Source organism: Taudactylus pleione, unplaced genomic scaffold, assembly GCF_031769625.1.
Source record: "Taudactylus pleione unplaced genomic scaffold, aTauple2 ptg000707l, whole genome shotgun sequence".
NCBI classification, from domain to species: domain Eukaryota; kingdom Metazoa; phylum Chordata; class Amphibia; order Anura; family Myobatrachidae; genus Taudactylus; species Taudactylus pleione.
The window spans coordinates 11,262,429-11,283,176 of NW_028285109.1; the positions used below are offsets into that span (position 1 = coordinate 11,262,429).

The 20,748-nt window shown below is 40.8% G+C and overlaps 1 protein-coding gene across 6 annotated transcripts in view; it reads right to left on the reverse strand.

The window, feature by feature from the left end:
• The window catches only part of MEIS2 (Meis homeobox 2), a 166,141-nt gene that overhangs the window by 130,054 nt on the left and 15,339 nt on the right, over positions 1-20,748 (reverse strand). For all 6 annotated transcript variants that reach the window (XM_088456581.1, XM_088456579.1, XM_088456582.1 and 3 more), the window contains exon 7: positions 7,406-7,520. In XM_088456581.1, coding sequence (XP_088312707.1) covers positions 7,406-7,520 — 115 coding nt within the window. The remainder of the gene's footprint in view (positions 1-7,405; positions 7,521-20,748) is intronic.

Here is a 20,748-nt window from a genome sequence, read left to right on the forward strand (position 1 = left end):
CATCGGGCATTCCAAAAAGGGTGACACGTGTTCGAAATATCTGGGGCCTTGCATGCCTACGATGCCTACGCCTGGGACGAGATTGAGGTTGGTCGGCTTTCGGGAGCATGGCCAGAACAATCCGCCCCAGATCAACCTGAAATTCAAAGATTTTAAAGTAAGGCTTTTGACCCACCCCAAAACTATATTAAAACAACTTAGCTTGATGATACCATCCATTGCTGCTTACATGCCGGGGTATTGTCATGATACGTCCAAACTGAAAATAAACACCAAAATTACTTGACACATTTCACTCTGTGCATTTTTGTTTACAAATTTTGTGCTAGACCAAAGTTAAAATACGCCAAACACCCATTTAGCAAAACAGCAAAGCGACATTTAACACAGTACATCAAAATGGGTCGAAATGTTGGCACAAAAAGCGAAAGAGAAACCACCAAAAAGTTAGAATGATTATTAAGCTGTTAAAAATGCGCTAATTAGTTCGCTAATACAAGTCACAAGAGTAACTACTAAAAATGCGCTAATTAGTTCGCTAATACAAGTCACAAGAGTAACTACTAAAAATGCGCTAATTAGTTCGCTAATACAAGTCACAAGAGTAACTACTAAAAATGCGCTAATTAGTTCGCTAATACAAGTCACAAGAGTAACTACTAAAAATGCGCTAATTAGTTTGCAAATACAAGATAAAAAATGGACTTACCAAGAGCAAATATATAAGAGTCAAAATCAAAAGGTCTTTTGGGTCGAAAATAAACAAAATCTAAAATAGAAGAAATTATGGATCCAAAATTTACAAAAAATAAGAAACACAATGAAACAACAATTGAACAAAAGTTAGACTTCACAAAACTTACCAAATCAAGAAACGAGGTCCCAAAAATATAAACCAACAAAGATAACGGAAAAAAAAACCGCAAATCTAACCAACAAACGAATCTCCAACCGCCAACTCCTTTCTACGCAATCAATAAACTCCAGCCAAGATAACCTCCAACAATCCAAAAACGCCACCTCGACTTGAGACACACCAAGCCATAAATAGTGTTTCGTTTCCCGCACAAATTAAGGAGGGATCATAGGGCCGCACAATCAATGATGCGGCCGCAAAATAAGGACGCATGTATAAATACATCACGAAAACACATTCAAATTCTGGTGTATTTCTTGTTTGGACCTCAGACATGGCGACAGACCAGGGAAAAAATGCCCAAGAGTCAGGCGGTAAGTCTTTCATGCATTTTCTATCAATGATTAATTTGAAACATAAGATTAGGCAAGTTGTGATTTTGTGAATTCTGTAAATTTACACAAATAGGTGAGGAGAATGACATGGAAGAGGCTGCTGGGCCCAGTATTCCGGCCAAAGCGGCCAAAAAAAAAAGGCAGCCACATTTCACAAGAAAGGAGATGGAGGTTTTGATCCAGAAGTGTGTGGACATCCTGCCACAGGCAGACAGGAATATGAGTCTAAGCCAGAAGTGGAGAATGTGGGAAGAGGTAGCCGTTGCTGTCAATAGGGTGGGTGATTATGTCCGTCTAGCCCGGGATGTCAAACGGCGGTAAGTAAACCCTTGCCCCCCCTAAAAACAAACCCCATTTTAAACCAAAGGATAATGGCTTCCATTTTTTCCCACAGATGGGGCGACTTCAAATATCGCTTAAAACAAAAACTCGCGGACAGGGCTAGGCATGCAAGGGGGACAGGTGGGGGTCCCACCACTGTGTCATTGGAGTTGACGGATTTAGAAGAGCTGGCACAGGGGTGTGTGCAGCCTGTGGAGGTGTTTGGCGTGTCCAACATGGATACGGACATGCCAGACTTTGCGGCTCCTCATGTTGTCCCAGGTAAATCTTTGGATGTCATCAACTCTGAAATGTTATTGTGCCAATATGTAGATTGTAATGTGAGGCTTTTCTCTTTTTTCCTAACAGAGACACAGGCGGATGAGTCTGCTCCAGAGGGGAGCCTTGGCCGCCGAATTTCTGCTGGCTCTGCAGGGGAGGAACCAGTACATCCGGCTGAGGACCCTGCAGAAGCCAGTCCAGGACAATCCCCCTCGCAGGCAGTGGCCCTCCTCACAGAACTCAATTTCAAATCGGATTCCCATACGGAGATTCTGCAGAGGATGGACGCCAGTCTGCTACGGGTGGCTGAGGCCCTGGAGCAAAATGCTGCGGCCAACGAGACCATTGGTCAGGCCCTGGCGGAAAATACCAGGGCCAACATCCGCATCGCCAATGCCCTGGAGCAGCTCGTTCGCCAGCACATGGTGGAGCCGACCTCCCTTCCTGCCGGAACATCAGGATCCTCCACCTCTGGCACAACATCAGCCAATCCTCCAAATGTGCCTAGCCCTGTGCCTAGTCCAGAGGCCACAACATCTGCCTCTGGACAGGCCAGCCCGATGACATCCCGGACCCGGTCTGGCGCCCTCCCTCCCCCATCCAAACGGGTGAAAAAACGGTGACAGCAATGGTGACTTTTCCCACAATCCTTCTGTGCTTGGCTCATATTCCTTTCGGGTCAAAACTTCCCTCTCCTTTCTTGTGAAATGTTTTTATTTTTTTGATGTATGTTTATGTCAACAGTTATGTTGGGCCAATTTGTTTGATTGGGGAACATATCTTTGGGCAAAAAAGATGTCCCCAAAATTTTTAAAATAAGTTTTTTTGTTTGAGCAATAAATTGGAAAGTAAACAATGACATTGGATTGTGAAATTATTGTACAAATGGGTTACATTTAATCCTGGGCCAAAAGGCAAAAACTCGGCCAAAAAAAAAAAAAAAAGGGCTCTTTAAGGAACGTTTAAAAATTCATATAATTCGGCAAATTCAAGAGGCACAAATAAAATGGTGCGAAACTGAAAACATGATGAAATTATTGTTACAATAGGCCCTAACCACCAAATTGCTGCCCAAATAAACCCCCCCAAATGTACGCAAATTGACTGTGTCATCCTGACATTAGCAGCTCTGAGTTCCACCTGCGTACGTTTTGTGCTATCCCAAAAAACTGATTTCAAAACACATACCAAGCCGGTTCTCAATCCAACACTAATTGCTTTTCTGCCCGCCCGCGATTAATCGCAACAACATCGTGGAGTCCAGGGACGGAGAAGAAGGCCATCGCCAATGTGGTCGAGTAATCCAGACCCTAAGCTGTGCGAGCATTTGGAAGGGAAAGAGGATCATCCAGTGACGTAGGAGTCGGTCCGTACACATTTTACGCTCGCATCTGCTAATGTATGTACGCCCCAAAAACGCCTCGCCACGCCTGCGTTTTTCCATCTCCACCCTCGTCAACACCCTAAAACGCCCTGTTCTGTCAATCACATTTGACATGTCACTTCCTGTACGCTATTTTAGGAACGAGTCCAAAAAAACTCGCAATCTGCAGTACGCACATGCGCAGTGTTACACCGACGCATGCGCGGTTATTCAACATCGGAACGCAACGAGCGTACTGCTGTTAACGAGTGGCTCTGAATGAGGGCCTTTAGCTGTAACAAACTATATTCTGGCATGGACTGGTCTGATTCCATCTCGTCTGATGCATGTGACAATTTGCGTGTCTGTCATAAAAAATAAAATATAAATTACTTTATCCTACAAAAAAATTAAAGCAATCCTCAAGACAGCTCAAAACATGGGAGAATATTGTGTCATAATGAAAACTGAAGTCTGCTCTTCAACAGAGCAATGCACATTTTGCTCACAGTGTGAGATGGAACCTATGGAAGGAGACAGCTGTTAACACTTAAGTGATAAAGTAGGGTGCAGCAGTGAAGGGGTGTCTGTAATTCCAGGACTCCGCAGTTGCTGTCCCAGCCTGTCTTGGAATTCAGTCTATGCCCAAATGAGGTTTTTTTTTGCTAATGCTGTCACATGGTTAACCCTTAATTTTTTTTTATGAAGTAGCCTTCTACACAGCACTGCTCAGGTGAGAGGATCGCCCAAGTATACACAAATTGGGTCGTTTTGCTGTCCCATTGAGATATATGGGGACAGCAGTATCCACAATTAATTATGTAAAAATTGAATGAAATCAGTGATTTTTGTTTTTCATTTCCGTGATCTTAAAGTATAAAAGAATTCCATTTGGCTTTCTGCAGTCTGAAAATGTATGTACTGATTTCTATCAGCTATAATAAATCTGCGTTGTAGTTTGTAGTCCTGGAATATATCTTACCTCAGAGGTTGTCATCTTCTGAATTAAAGTCTGGGAGTCTTACAGCAGCTAAGAAAACTGCAACTAAGAAAACTGCAGACTTAGGTGTGTCTTATCTCCTATCACATTCTGTACGTATATACATACGTACAGCGATATATGTTTATCGGCAGTACAGATTGCCTGAGTAAATAGTTACCATTCAATAGATTTGCCTACATTTTTTTGGGGGGGGGGGAAATGAAAAAAAAAAGACCTACACGGTGAGTAAGAGGGAGCAGGCCCACTGCCCAACAGCCAGCGATGCACAGCTGACTTGTGCCTGTAATAGAGGGGCCTCTCTCTGACAAGTGCCTGTAAGTGGAGCCTGTACATGGTTACAACAAATATTTAACGGAATAATAAGACAAATAAAGAGCTTGCAGCACTGGTGTGTGAATAATGCGCTGGAATCTGATGTGTGATCTGTGTGTGAACCCTCTGGGCAGTTTAGCAAAACCTGTTCCTGAGGGTAAAGAATTCCATTGCACCCCCCTCCTCATGTGCATCCCAAGGAATTCTCCTATGCTACTGTTAGTATAAGCAGTGCTGTACACTCTCCAACTTGGCATAACTTGGCCATTTCTAATAATGTGAACTTCTGCATGATTATTTCCAATATATGGGACCTAGTAAGTAATGCCATTTCTCAGGCCAAAATCATGATTTAAATATCCCTGCTACTTACCAAAGTCTGAACGCAGAGTCATCTCATTTCTCCTATGTTCAGCTCAGTAACGCGGGTTACCACAGTCCCCATTTTTTCTTGGGAAATTTACCAAGCTCAAAAAAGCTTGTTTTCAAACTTGGCCGCTGCAGCTAACGCCGTCTTCAGCCTATAAGTTACAATTTCACCAGACAGAAATTTTCGGAGCCTTCTGCAGCTGTAATGTTTATGCACATGCCCAGTACAAACATCACCTTCAGTCCTGCGATATCCTAGCGGTGAAGGAGCTTTTATAATAGGGGAAAGTAATTTGATGCAATGTTCCGACATGACTTAAATGATAAACAGCCAAGCTAATTAATCTATTATTGCTGTGAATAGCGGCGATAACAGATGTTAATGAACGTGGAAAAATGCATAGCTTAATAAATTGGCTTCTATAGCTTTACAGATAGCTCAGCCATCCTAGTAACACCTTTCAGATGCTCAGCTAGTGCTAACAGATTGCATATTAACTACTTATAATAAGAGAGCATAGAACATTTTACAGGGTATGAGAAACTAGGGGGTATATTTACTAAAGTGCAGATTTTTAGAAGTGGAGTTGTTGCCCATAGCAATCAGATTCTACTTATCATTTATCTAGCACCAATCTAGAAGATAATAGCTAGAATCTGGTTGCTAAGGGCAACAACTTCATTTCTAAAAACCCGCACTTTAGTAAATATACCATTAGGAGTTAAATTCCTTTTTGGAACAATTTAGGGGAAAAAAAATTTTTTTTGTAAGATAATTTATTTATTTTTAAAAATACATATTTACGCTAATAAACAGTCCAATGATTACTAGCAAAACCCTGGAAACATGTCTGCAGCAAAAACATTTGTTCATATGCAAGCGGGACAGCATGCAGAGCATGAGAGTTGTTGCTAGTGGTGACCCTCCAAATGCGCTTTCTATTTAAACTTCACAGTTTGCTACTAAAATCCGACGTATATGAAGTTAAAGGCAGGAGATATACTTCACTCTCTTTCAGTTTTGTTCTTTTAAAAACCTTGTACAACAATCAGGGCCTGAGACATGGCACACAACACAGCCATGGCAAGTTCCACACACATCCACAATGTTCCAAGAAGAGCAAACGGAGCATTCCAACCAGAACAGACAGGTTCCATAGAGTTCAGTGAGGTTCCACACACCGCAGAGGAGATCAGAATGTACAGAGGGGTACAAAGCGACACAACAAGCACATTCCATACAGTCCTTACAGTCTCAAAGAGAATTTAGACATTTTAAATTTAGCCATGCAATTTGGTCAAATGACCAAGAGCTGAAATATATTAATATATAATATACATGTTATGACATACATATAACTAGCTGAAACATACAATAAATTATATAAGGGTTTTATCAAACTTCTACAGAGAACCAGTGGAGGTTTTGCCTACAGTAACCAATCAGATTCCTAGCTATCATTTACACTGTACTAGAAAAATGATAGCCAGCATCTGAATGGTTGCTACAAACAACATCTCCACTGGTACTCTTTAGAAGGTTTGATAAATCTCCCCAAAGATGTATGTGGGAATGCTGTAAGTGTCTTATGTCTGTCTTGTTGCTCACAAACACTGCATTTACCACCATTCCATGTTCCCAAATTCTGGTGCTCTAGTTAAGGTTTCATGCAATGCAAGGTTAACACATTCTCACTAGCAAGAATTATTACACTTCTGTATAACATATCAAACAGCTACACAATGTCAAACAGCTAATAAAACATATATCAGTAATAGCATGCTGAATCATGACATTGGGAGTCATTGTATGGCAAATATATTTTAATGGGGTTATAATCCCTCTTTTCCAGAATAATAATGTTGATCATTACATCATACTAGTGTATCTTACCACTTGCAAACAGTAAATGTCAAATGCAAAATAACTAAAGGGGTCAGATGATGTGTGTGTGTTACAAAAAAAAGAGCAGAAGATTCAAATCACATCAACAAGCTGAAATAAATGTATCACGCACATACGTAAGGCGACGTGACAGCGATCTTACATATGACCAACACAAAATCCACAGGAAACATCACCAGTAGGAAACTGGACTGAAAAGTTGCTGACGGACAAACATCTAATATTCATTATTTAATAAGTAGTAGCAAAAAAGAAACAAAAAACAAATATTTATCTGAGCGGCCATTTTGCTCACTAAGATAATGATAAAACTCAGACACTTTTTACCACTCTGTCTCTTCCCTTATGATAAACACATGATTAGAAATGTATACATTATCTGGCTTTTCATAATATTACTAGATCCAAGTGTAACACGAAACATTCAATTAAACACAAATGGCTGCCAATATATATTTATATATTTTTTAAACACGGCTATTACAGACCAGATGAGAGTGGACTGCATGCATCTAGAATGATAAATAACTCTCAGTTCACTCTATGTAGTGCTGGCAATTCTAGTTAATCACACCATACATTGAAAAAAGGGTCATACCTTGCTCACTGCTGTTGTCTCCACTTTGTGAAGCATGCCCGCCACTTGAGGGACCCGGCGTTCCGGCAGAATGCGTGGATACTGCATCGTCGTGATCTCTCCATGAGGCAGGGTTCTGATGAGCAAAGTGACGAGATTGTGTAGGATTGATGAAGTCGGAAGATTTTCGTGGAAAGTGAAAGAGAAAAATAGAAAATTTGTGAGATATGTCAGAATGCAACAATTATACCAAAATACCACATGCATCCAGGTCTGTAAATTCCACCAATTCAACATTATTCTTATTTTTTGGAGATAAATAGCTGAATACAGGGACAAATAGTTTGGTTGAAATTTCCAAGCTATTCATGTGGACCTGCAGTATGCACAAACTGTACAATATTGAATTATGTTTTTATTTGTAGCTGTGCAATGCTAAAATAATCCATTTGTGAATCTGCTAATAAGATACATATTTCATTAGCAGTTAATTATATAGCGCCAGCGCCGTAACTAGGGTGGTGCGACCTGTGCCATGGCACAGGGCACCACAGGGCAGGGGGCGCTGTTTGGGCCTGTCAATTTTCCTGTTTATTATCAGTCTCACTTGTAGCTTCCTCTTCTTTTATCTCCAGCATCTCCTGGCCTCCCCTATCTCTGACCTGGCCCTTCCCCATGAGGCCATGGCCCTTTTTAGGTGCACTATCTTATGTCCCTATTTAAAAAATGGGGGGGGGGGGGGTCTAGTTACGGCTCATACATATTCCGCAGCACTTTACAGAAAATATTTAGGCATTCACATCAGTTCCTGCCACAATGGAGTTTACAACGTATATTCCCTACCACATGTATTAACACACACATATACACTAGGGTTAAATTAAATTATTAGTCAGAACCCAGTTAACTTTCCAGTATGGCACCTGGAGGAAACCTGCACAAACAGAGGAAGATGATACAAATTCCACACAGGTAGAGTCTTAACACCCAAGACTTCAGTGCCTTGAGGTAGCAATGCTTACCACTACACCAACCATGCTGCCCATATATAAATACTCTTCACACATTCTTGTTTAACTTGAATATCAGGGTGCTTTTGATACAGTATATATATATATATATATATTTACAATTTAACTAGTTCAAAGTATAAGTAAATATCAATCAAAATGATCAAAACTTAATATGTTGAACTTCTACGTTCACATTTTAGATGTGCACTGACATACCTTTAGCCTATAAGGGATGAATCTGTGAACCTCTAGCATATTTCTGCTTAATAAGATCTCATGGTTATATTAAGACAGACAGCTACGTACTGCAGTGTCTTTCAAAGGCCATTTGGCGATGGGCTAGCCAGATGGCAAACAGACTCCTTGTACAACATATGACGTCACATGGATTAAAATAAAGCAGATGCTATGTGCATGCTGACATAAGGAATTTCACCTTTGAATTAATATTCAAACTATTGTGTATCACACACAACAAGCATGTGTTATTGCAGACAGCTATTCAGCGTATAGTTGTCATGAAACGATTACGCCTGAAATAACTAACCTGTACTAAAAGGAAGCCTGATAATGCAATCCTAAAGATGGAATACTCATTTGAAAAGGAAGACAGACACACAGCGCTAGAAGTTTTAACATAAATAGCTGAATCCTACTGTGTTAAGGGCCAATATCCCCTTCTGTTCATATACACAATGACATGCAAATCTACTGGAGTGAGTGGAAGAATTAACTGAAATGTGACAGACAGTGACAGAGTGAACATAAGAGAAAGCGAATATGACAGGAAACCAAGAGCCAGTTATACGAGACAAGGAGACACAACTGAGGGTAGAATACAAGTATTAGAATTGTGGGAAAGGGGGACACTGCTTAATATGATTAATGGTTCATGCCAGAATTATCATACAGATGAAGTAGACTTCGGCCTAAATGGTCTTATGATTTACTTTATTTTCATATTTATTTTTTGCTTCTTTATCTTTACAAACAACCTATTTTTCCTAGTAAAGATAACAGAGAAGGATATTTTTTATACAGTGTATAATTATGTGGTGTGCAGATAGCGTCAGATCTATAAGCAGCCTGGCTTATGCACAAAATAATTGTATAGTGTATTGTACACTATGACCCTTATTCTAAGTCGCGTGTAAATGCAAAATTGAACCCATCTCGCAATTTTATGCAGACTGCACATGTGTCAAAAACAGCAAATGCGGTCAGCACGTGTTAGACGAAGTGCCGGCAGTGACAAGGAGGTCGGTAGGAGTCGGATCATTAGTGGACTTGACCTTCAGTGAAATTGCTGTTTCTGGGCGGCAGCTGGGAGGTTACAGCGTGGAAGCAGAGAACAGATGCGCCTCGTGGGAGTGTCATGGGACTGTTGTAGCTGCGTAGCCTGTGGGAGTGGAAGCAGAACAGACACACCTCGTGGGAGTGTCATGGAACTGTCATGGCTGCGTAGTCTGTGGGAGTGGAAGCAGAGAACAGACACACCCCGTGGGATTGTCATGGAACTGTCATGGCTGCGTAGTCTGTGGGAGTGGAAGCAGAGAACAGACACACCCCGTGGGAGTGTTAAGGGACTGTCATGGCTGTGTAGTCTGTGGGAGTGAAAGCAGAGAACAGACGCACCTCGTGGGATTGTCATGGGACTGTCGTGGCTGTGTAGTCTGTGGGAGTGGAAGCAGAGAACAGATGCGCCTCGTGGGAGTGTTAAGGGACTGTCATGGCTGTGTAGCTTGTAGGAATGGAAGCAGAGAACAGATGCGCCTCGTGGGAGTGTCAAGGGACTGTCATGGCTGTGTAGTCTGTGGGAGTGGAAGCAGAGAACAGATGCACCTCGTGGGAGTGTCATGGGACTATTGTGGCTGCGTAGCCTGTGGGAGAGGAAGCAGAGAACAGACACACCCCGTGGGAGTGTCATGGAACTGTCATGGCTGCGTAGTCTGTGGGAGTGGAAGCTGAGAACAGACACACCCCGTGGGAGTGTCATGGAACTGTCATGGCTGTGTAGCCTGTGGGAGTGGAAGCAGAGAACAGATGCGCCTTGTGGGAGTGTCATGGGACTGTCATGGCTGTGTAGCCTGTGGGAGTGGAAGCAGAGAACAGATTCGCCTCATGGGAGTGTCATGGGACTGTCATGTCTGTGTAGCCTGTGGGAGTGGAAGCAGAGAACAGATGCGCCTTGTGTGAGTGTCATGGGACTGTCGTGGCTGTGTAGCCTGTGGGAGTGGAAGCAGAGAACAGATGCGCCTTGTGGGAGTGTCATGGGACTGTCATGGCTGTGTAGTCTGTGGGAGTGGAAGCAGAGAACAGATGCGCCTCGTGGGAGTGTCATGGGACTGTCGTGGCTGTGTAGTCTGTGGGAGTGGAAGCAGAGAACAGATGCGCCTTGTGGGAGTGTCATGGGACTGTCATGGCTGTGTAGTCTGTGGGAGTGGAAGCAGAGAACAGATGCACCTCGTGGGAGTGTCATGGGACTGTCATAGCTGTGTAGCTTGTGGGAGTGGAAGCTGAGAACAGATGCGCCTCGTGGGAGTGTCATGGGACTGTCATGGCTGTGTAGCCTGTGGGAGTGGAAGCAGAGAACAGATGCGCCTCGTGGGAGTGTCATGGGACTGTCATGGCTGTGTAGCCTGTGGGAGTGGAAGCATAAAACAGATGCACCTCGAGGGAGTGTTACAGTCAGGTGTATAAATATTGGGACATTGACAGAATTTTCATATTTTGGCCTCTATTCACCACCAAAATGGCTTTGAAATGAAACAAACAAGATGTGCTTTAACTGCAGACTTTCAGATTTAATTTGAGGATAATTACATCCAAATCAGGTGAACGGTGTAGGAATTACAACGGTTTCTATATGTGCCTCCCACTTTTTAAGGGGCCAAAAGTAATGGGACAAACTAAACAATCCTAAATCTAAATTTCACTTTGTAATACTTTGTTGCAAATCCTTTGCAGGCAATTACAGCCTGAAGTCTGGAACACATAGACATCACCAGATGCTGGGTTTCATCCCTGGTGATGCTCTGCCAGGCCTCTACTGCAAATGTCTTCAGTTCCTGCTTGTTCTTTGGGCATTTTCCCTTCAGTTTTGTCTTCATCAAGTGAAATGCATGCTCAATCGGATTCAGGTCAGGGGATTGACTTGGCCATTGCATAACATTCCACTTTTCAGCCTTAAAAAACTCTTTGGTTGCTTTTGCAGTATGCTTCGGGTCATTGTCCATCTGCACTGTGAAGCGCCGTCCAATGAGTTCTGAAGTATTTGACTGAATATGAGCATATAATATTGCCCGAAACACTTCAGAATTCATTCTGCTGCTTTTGTCAGCAGTCACATCATCAATAAATGCAAGGGAACCAGTTCCATTGGCAGCCATACATGCCCACGCCATGACACTACCACCACCATGCTTCATTGATGAGATGGTATGTTTTGGATCATGAGCGGTTCCTTTCCTTCTCCATACTCTTCTCTTCCCATCACTCTGGTACAAGTTGATCTTTGTCTCATCTGTCCATAGGATGTTGTTCCAGAACTGTAATGGCTTTTTTAGATGTAGTTTGGCAAACTCTAATCTGGTCTTCCTGTTTTTGTGGCTCACCAATGGTTTACATCTTGTGGTGAACCCTCTATATTCACTCTTGTGAAGTCTTCTCTTGATTGTTGACTTTGACACATATAATCCTACCTCCTGGAGAGTGCTCTTGATTTGGCCAACTGTTGTGAAGGGGTTTTTCTTCACCAGGGAAATAATTCTTCTGTCATCCACCACAGTTGTTTTCCGTGGCTTCCGGGTCTTTTGGTGTTGCTGATCTCTCCGATGCATTATTTCTTTTTAAGAATGTTCCAAACAGTTAATTTGGCCACACCTAATGTTTTTGCTATCTCTCCGATGGGTTTGTTTTGACTTTTCAGCCTAATGATGGTTTGCTTCACTGATAGTGACAGCTCTTTGGATCTCATATTGAGAGTCGACAGCAACTGATTCCAAATGCAAATGTCACACCTAGAATCAACTCCAGACCTTTTACCTGCTTAATTGATAATGAAATAACGAGGGAATAGCCCACACCTGTCCATGAAATAGCTTTTGAGTTGATAGTCCCATTACTTTTGGCCCCTTAAAAAGTGGGAGGCGCATATAGAAACCATTGTAATTCCTACACAATTCACCTGATTTGGATGTAATTTCCCTCAAATTAAATCTGAAAGTCTGCAGTTAAAGCACATATTGTTTGTTTCATTTCAAAGCCATTGTGGTGGTGAATAGAGGCCAAAATATGAAAATTCTGTCAATGTCCCAATATTTATGCACCTGACTGTATGGGACTGTCATGGCTGTGTAGCCTGTTTCTGATGGATCTTTTGCACACAGCATGGGATGGGTGCAAGTGTCGATACTTATGATTGAGACTGTGGCAGGAAAAACAGTGGGCGGTGCAACAATATGAATGAAGCAGCATGGATACGCACAGGCGGCCTGATACCTGCATAAGCATGAGGTAGTAAATCTGGCTTCTGCAGACTTCTGCACTTGTGGCCACTTTGCGTCAGAATCAGGCCCTATCTGGCCAGAAGCCGATGCCGATACTGTAGTGTGAACTAATATGTTATTTCCTATGTCCAGGTCCATTGTGACTCTTATTGCTGAATGAATCCTACGTGATTTACTTCCAGTACAAAAAAGTTCTGTAATTGAATTGAATTGCCTGTAACTGCAAAGGTATATGGTATGAAAACTATGAAAACTGTTTTATCAAAGTAATGGAACTATTTCAGTCATTACATTGGTGCCCCAAAGTTTTCATTCTCTAGGGATAAAAGAAGGCCCCATTCAGGGTGATATAATAGAGGAGCTGTATCTAATGTAGGAAGCTTTGGAGCAAGGTGGATGCATTCCTTAGACATGTGAAACAGCTGCCTTGTCACCTGCTAATAACCCGCACTAATTAGTACACTGTAACACCCAGTGTCCCACCTCCCACCTAGTGTGAACGCAATCCTACACTCCCCTAATAATTCCAGCAAGCCAGTCACAAAGCTCCATGACAAGTATTACATCTGGTCTCGGGAATACAGAGTAAATTATTGCACCAGTGACAACATTAGATTTATGTGCGCTGCCTGACTGAAGACTTTTGTTTTTTAAACTAGTGTTAGGTGGACAGAGTTCATGATACCCAAGTGTGGTAAAAGTATTATTAATAAAACAGAAATAAAGAAAGGACAGCATACTGTATTGTGACAATTACTTATAATATAGTGATCAAACAATATTGAATTTCTGTTGGAACAAAAGGCAAATATATTCTGAATTTGGAACTTAGGACAAATTTTAATGCTCAGAACTAAAACAAGGTATCAAAAAAACACTGTGGGAATAGGCTGCAAAATAGAATAGTGCAAAATACTGGCGTAAACTTTATACCAAGTTTGTAGACAACATGAAATCTTAGTCTATATTTATTTACACCACTGAGTGTAGTGTGGTAAGTTCATTTATTATATAGTGTGCTGTGTGGTTATTTCAATATATGTAGTTTAGTTGTTAACTTATTTTAATAAAATACTACAATAAAACTAACATTACACTAATTGAAAAGTTACGAAAACCAAAGCAGGTACATTTTCAGTACAATATAAACAGGAAGCTCTTAGTGGTAGTCTCATGTGCCCTATTTTTTGGTCTCTGAAATCATTTTCACTTATCCTTGTATTGTAAACTATTCCCCTAAATCATACAATACTATATATATGTATGTATGTGTGTGTGTACAACTTAATTCCCATAAGGAAGATAGGTGCAATCTAGGTAAAGAATGAATAATAATAATAATAATAATAATATTATCAATTAGCACTCTAAACATGCATATTATGTATTATTGGTGCTGACTGCTCGAAGGACTTATCCTGGTTTCCAGATGCACAAAGTGATTGCATCCATCATTTCACATACAGTACTCCTATGTATTAAACATTGTGGGTTCCATTTATGGGGACTGTGCACTGCCCAGGACTGACACGGTTGAGCTAGTCTCAAAAACAGTGAAATAATTTTGACCATACATCAGCAATCAAGTAGGGAAAATATTGGTAATGTATGGGGTTCACAGATTAGCAATTCTGACCAAATAGTGATCAAGATCAGTATTTCAGGTTGTCCAACATGTTGGATTTCACCGACAAATCGCGGCTGTACATTGCTAGTGTAGGATAACGATCAGCTGCTTTGCCGACCGTTACTAGTAAAATGATGAGCCTTTCACAATTGGCAAATCTGTTATTTGCTGAAAATTATCTGCAAATCACTGAAATCTATCTGTAATGTATGGGCACGGATTGGTGGATTAGAGAATCGTCAAATCAGGGGGAAAAAGAATCAGAATTGTTCATTAGTTTTTTTCCTGATTGCTGATGTATGGGCCCCATAAGGTATTGAAAACTGTATGTAAAGCCTGGATAGTACATGGTCACATCATGTAATTAAAAACAAAATGAGAGGAAATATGGCGTGACCCCTGCAACACACAGGAAGAACAAAGAGGCTTCCAGCTCTTCACTAAAAAACACTGGAAGTGGGGTAATTACAGGGAAATCACCAAAACACAGGGACAACAAATGGGGGGATATGGGGCATCCGATGTTACACAGTAACAGCACAGAAGGTTATGTCATTTATCTCCGGAACAAATTTAGGACAAATTATTTTTCACATTAAAAATTGTACAGCTATAACCTCTCCTTACTAGCTATATATATATATATATATATATATATTATATATATATATATACAGAAAATTTACACACACACATTTATATAATGTGGATAGATTGGTTTTTTTTTAAAGATATTTTTTACTACTTTCCTTTGTGAACAGATATGATATAAATACGTATATAATTCCCCTAAGACTTAATAAACGGCTTACTTATATGTACATGGGCAGGCATGCTGCAGAAACCTTAATAATTTACGATACAAATGTGTCTTTCTTGCTCCCATCTAATTGTATTAAAGAGCAGAGTTTCCAGGTGAAAAGCTGGGAATATTGAGCAGCCCAATACAAAGCAGATGAAAAAGACATCCAGGAAGCAAGGTCCCCTGGGAAGGCATTTTCTATTTGCCGGGCCGCAGCCCCGCAGCTGATAATGCAAGTTGTAATTAATATAAAAGCAGGAGACAATATGAGAAGAGCTTGTTCTTGCACTGCCACAAGAGATCTCTGTGTCTAGAATGTGTTTCTCATTTACACACCAGCCTGCCCCGCAAAACACTATCAGCACAGGCGCCCTGGGAAGGTTAAAAAATGGATTTAGTAACATAATTGGATGTTGCAAAACCTACAAAAGAGAATCAAGTCCTTATACTGATTTGTTTTTAGTTGGAAGTAATCCAATGGGAATCATTCAGCATTATTATATATATATATATATAGCACACATAAATGTGTCACGTGCAAGGGGAGAACCACCTGGGAGAAACCAAAGTACCTGGAGGAAACCCAAGCACAGGAGAAAAGTACTATACTAACTCCAGACAGTTAGGGCTGTGGTGGGAGTTGAACCCAAGAACTCAGTGTTGTGAGGCAGTAATGCTAACCATTAAACCAACTATGAGGAACAATGGAAGTAATATATTTATTTATATATATTTATTAAGAAGAAATATAACTTCCTTTTTACACGTGTTTATGTATATCACAATTATTATCATCCTTTTTTATGTAGCACTAATTTATTAAACTGTGCTGTACAACCTGGTGGAGCTTACAATCTAGTTTATATACAACAGGATCACAAAAATATACTAGGGGCACTTTAGTCCTTAGACAATGGATGTGAACCCATATAAATGAAAGAAAACCAAATGAACATCAGCAGGTCGCATAAATTCTTCCGAAACAGTACCCTGTATTATTAGCATCCAGCGCTGTCAGGCAGCAATGTTGGTTTTTGTTTATTGTAACTACAAATAAATGTAGAGGTGCGTCTTCAGTTTACCTGTTTCCCTAGGGCAGGTGTGGGGAAATCCCAGGGTGCTGCCAGCCTATGCACCTATAAAAACACTGCTGGTGCTCACAATTTAGGAGATATTTCCATTCATTTCAATGGATATTCCTAGCTCCATCAAATATCCTACTGGCTTATAGATTTGACTGTCTGGTTTCTGAATTTTACATTATTTTGACCACAAATGCCCTAGAATCTTACAAGTCTTCTGTTCTCAGATGCTGTTTACCAGCAGGATGGGTCTTATAAGATGACAGTATTTCTGGGGACATCACCCCCGATTCCACACACTTTCATCTTGTTATAGGATTGTCATGAACAAAGACTATCAGCTAAACCAATGCACACAGTTTAATGTGAAGGTGTATGTTCAGCAATAGTGTGTACCTATCTTAAGCTATCATTAAATCTTAAAGAACTGTATTGTGTTCACAATATAAACACACCCAAAGTCAGTATCATACAACAATATAAAGATAGTACAAATATTTTTCATTCTATAAAATTCTTTACCAGATGATGGGGAAATTTCATGCTCCAAATGAGTGAATTACGGGTGAGTTACATTTGTAATTCTAACTGACATATAATAGGGCATTCAATACTTTTAAATAAGTATCATAAGTGTATCTGCAAATGTACAAAAGTACTACACAACAAGTATATAATATGTTGCGATATATTAACAAATAATCAGAGACATATAAAACACTCCTGTCATGCACATAGTAATTCTCATCATATATAGTATATACAATTCAATCACAGTGTGAAATATGTCTCATAAGATAAATTCCATGAAGTTTAAACAAAAAGGGTAATAAAAACATTCCTTTACAATAAACCACAGTTTAATTCAAAAACTGCAGCTCTCACATGATACAGTTAATTTTGCAGACACACACAAGCCACAGACCGTTATAAAAACAGATGCCCCATTATATTCCTGTTGTACTCAAAGGAGTGAAAATGTAACAGTTAGTGCAAAGGTAAAATTAGGAGTCTAGATTTCAAATAAACAACTAATGCTGGGCATACACTATACAATTATCTGTCAGATATCTGTCCAATCTGGCTGGTTGAAAACGCTGCGTCGTTCTGCGACGCCGCCTGCCACCACCCACTATGAACTACCGAACTATAAAAAAAATATATCTAACCTTAATATTGCTCATATAGTCTTAAACACTGGAAAACGGACAAAAAAACAATTGTTCAAATGGGTTAAATTTGTGTGTGTTAACCAATTTGTCTGAACGACCATTTTTGGCGGTTTTCCATTATTTGTGAGCAAATGGACGATTGTCATTTGCTCCCATACATTACCAGGTTTTCAGTCCAACCAGCCAGATTGGGCAGATAACTGACAGATAATTGTGTAGTGTATGCCCAGCATTAGGGAAGTGTGTTATTCAAATGTTAGGTGTGACATGTTTTTTTTGTGTGACACTTACAAAATATGTCACACAATATTCCAGCAGCTTTTTTTTTTAATTGAAACTTAAGATAGACCAGGAGCAAAATAATATTTTGTATATTTTTCCGAAAAGCTCTGCAATGTGCTGCACAGGACGGGAATGAACCCAAGCATGCACTGTTATCTGCTTATTGGGTCTATTTATATATCAAATATCCACAAATTTAGTTTCCAAGTTTGCTAGGTGCACACTGTAAAGTATATGGTAGGTTAGTTTTGCCAAAAATCTATTTTGTTTGCAATTTTAATGTCAGATTCAGGCTGAACGTCATGGCTTAAGAGCAGGGCTTCTCAACCTCAACCCTCAAGTTTTCCCAACAGGTCATGTTTTGAGGATTTATCTCTGTGGAAGCAGGTGGCATAATTACTCACTTAGCAACATAAATCAACTCACCTGTGCATGATTAGAGAAATCCACAAAACATGACTTGTTGGTGGTACTTGAGGACTGAAGAACCACGGCTTTAGAGCTTTTATGAGCCAGTGCCATGAACTGTAACAAAAATAGCACGCAATGTTCTTATTTCTCACAGGCACAGTGTAATTGCCATCAGCTGTACACAGTATTATTTCCGACTCAAGGGCCCCACACATCAGATGGACTTTTCACTGATTCCCCGATTCAACTAGAGCTGCCGATCCGTCATCGATAATCGCCGATCCTTTGGGGAATTGGGGAAAACTCTTCATGTTAAAAATCCCCAATTTACTGATCCCGATAATGTTTTGGTCGGGATCGGAAAATCAGGAAGATCCAACATTTTGGAATTCACCAATGCCCCGACCCCGGCATCTGGGAATCCGGAAATTGCGATAATCCGTGACTGATGTATCACTTGCAGGGTAATTCTCATCTGATTCACATGCTAAGATTCTAATTAGACTTGAACTGATAATGCCGACCCTATTACAGATATACACCTTCTATCAGCTGGTGTAATGTCTTATCAAGCAGACAAAACTAACTTGCAGCACATATATATATATATATATATATATATATATATATATATATGTAAAATGAAGCAAAATTAAGCAAAAAAGGCTGCGGCACTCAGAGACTAGTTGCAAAGCAAATATATTGAATGGTGTCACATAACCAGAAAACCAATGTTTCGGAGCACTGAGCTCCTTTGTCAAGGTGTGTATAGGCTTTGTGGAGTCGCACACAACATTATAAGGGCCACATGTAGTACATGGGCCGCTATAAAATCTATGTTCGAGTAGACAGCGAGGACAAAACTCTAGTTGCATACAGTGCACATCAGGTAAATGATAATTTCCCTTTAACCCTTGCTAAAAGTGTTTCTAATGAACATTGTTTTTCACCTTTGCTTGAATTGACACTATGAATAAAGCCTGAACGGGGTAGTGATACATCACTGAAATCAGTATTTCTATTTTATGGGTAGCCAGCATAGTGATGGCGGACACAGAGGATAAGTACATAGACATGTTTGCTTTGCTGGACTATTTATCACATGGTTTCTACGGCTGACAACATGTTATTTAATGGGAAATTTTGCATATAATTTTCAAATTAGGTAACAAACAGTGTCATTGAACTCATCTACACATTAGTTACCCACCAGTCACCTAATAAAGTTTCCAGGACACAAAGATAAAAGACTTCTCATGTCAAAACTTTGAATAACAGAACTAGCTTGTGTACACTTCTCATAAGTCAGCCTGGAGCAAATACCCAGAAATTCCTGGCAAGTCCTATTCTGTGCTCATGCAAGCACCCAACTGCAAGCTAACCTTATACAGGCTTCCGCTCAAGTGCAAAGCTCATGCACACAATCTCATGCACTCCTGGAATTATTTACATTCCTCCACTAAACAAATCTCTGACAGGTCCAGGATTGTGCTAATGAATTTACATCCAAACAACAGCTTCGGAAGCATGGGAAATGTTACTTTTTTTCACAATATATTATAAAACACTTTACTGTATTTAAATCACATTAGTTTGACTACAGCCATAAGGTTCCTATAGCAATCCAAACAAAACGAGATCATATTTTTTTGGGGTAGCATTTGTCTTTGGAATAAGGGACATTATTATAGATGTGGATTCAGAGTAAGGAGTCGAATTTGCAGTGTGCATAACTGTATAGGTCTAATAAGATATGAGAACGTTGGAAAAAGAAAAGCAGGTAAGAGAAGGAAGGGATATATTTTTCTAAAGACCAGGGGATCAATCCAATTAGTTGTGAGTCTGGTCCGAAGAGGTGTTCTCACTGTGAATTTGAGAATTTTAATTGCAATCTAATTGCAACCTCACAATCGTTTTTCAGAGGAAATTCACGTTTGTAGGCACCCCCTGAGCAGGTGATAAGGTGGGGGAAATCTTTATTTTAAGCTAACAATGTTGGGACACTGGGCCCGATTCAGACCCGGTCACTCTGACAGAGCGCTGGCTCTGAATCAGGGCCAGGCTTTTTTTTAGAACGACCTCCTGGCCGCTCGCATAGCTGTGGGTGACCACCCACAGCTACAGCGAGCAGCCATGATGATGGTCGCGACCATTGGGCTTGCGACGAGACCCTTGTGGTAGGGTCTCGTGGCCGCAAGCCCAGAGAGCTTTTGGCTCTAACAGAGCCGGAAGCTCTCCACTGACATCACTTGTGATGTCAGTGGGGCCGCCCCCAAACGACAGGCGTTCTCATGGGAACGCCTCCGTTTGGGTAGCCACCCCCCCAGCCCGCCCACCAAAGGGGACGAGCTGTCACTCAACATCGACAGCTCGCCCCCTTTGGTGCGAGACCCGGAGCGACGGATTGCCCGTCGCTAGCCGGGTTTCGCGCATGCGCATGATGGAGCCAGCTCCGTTGTGCGCATGC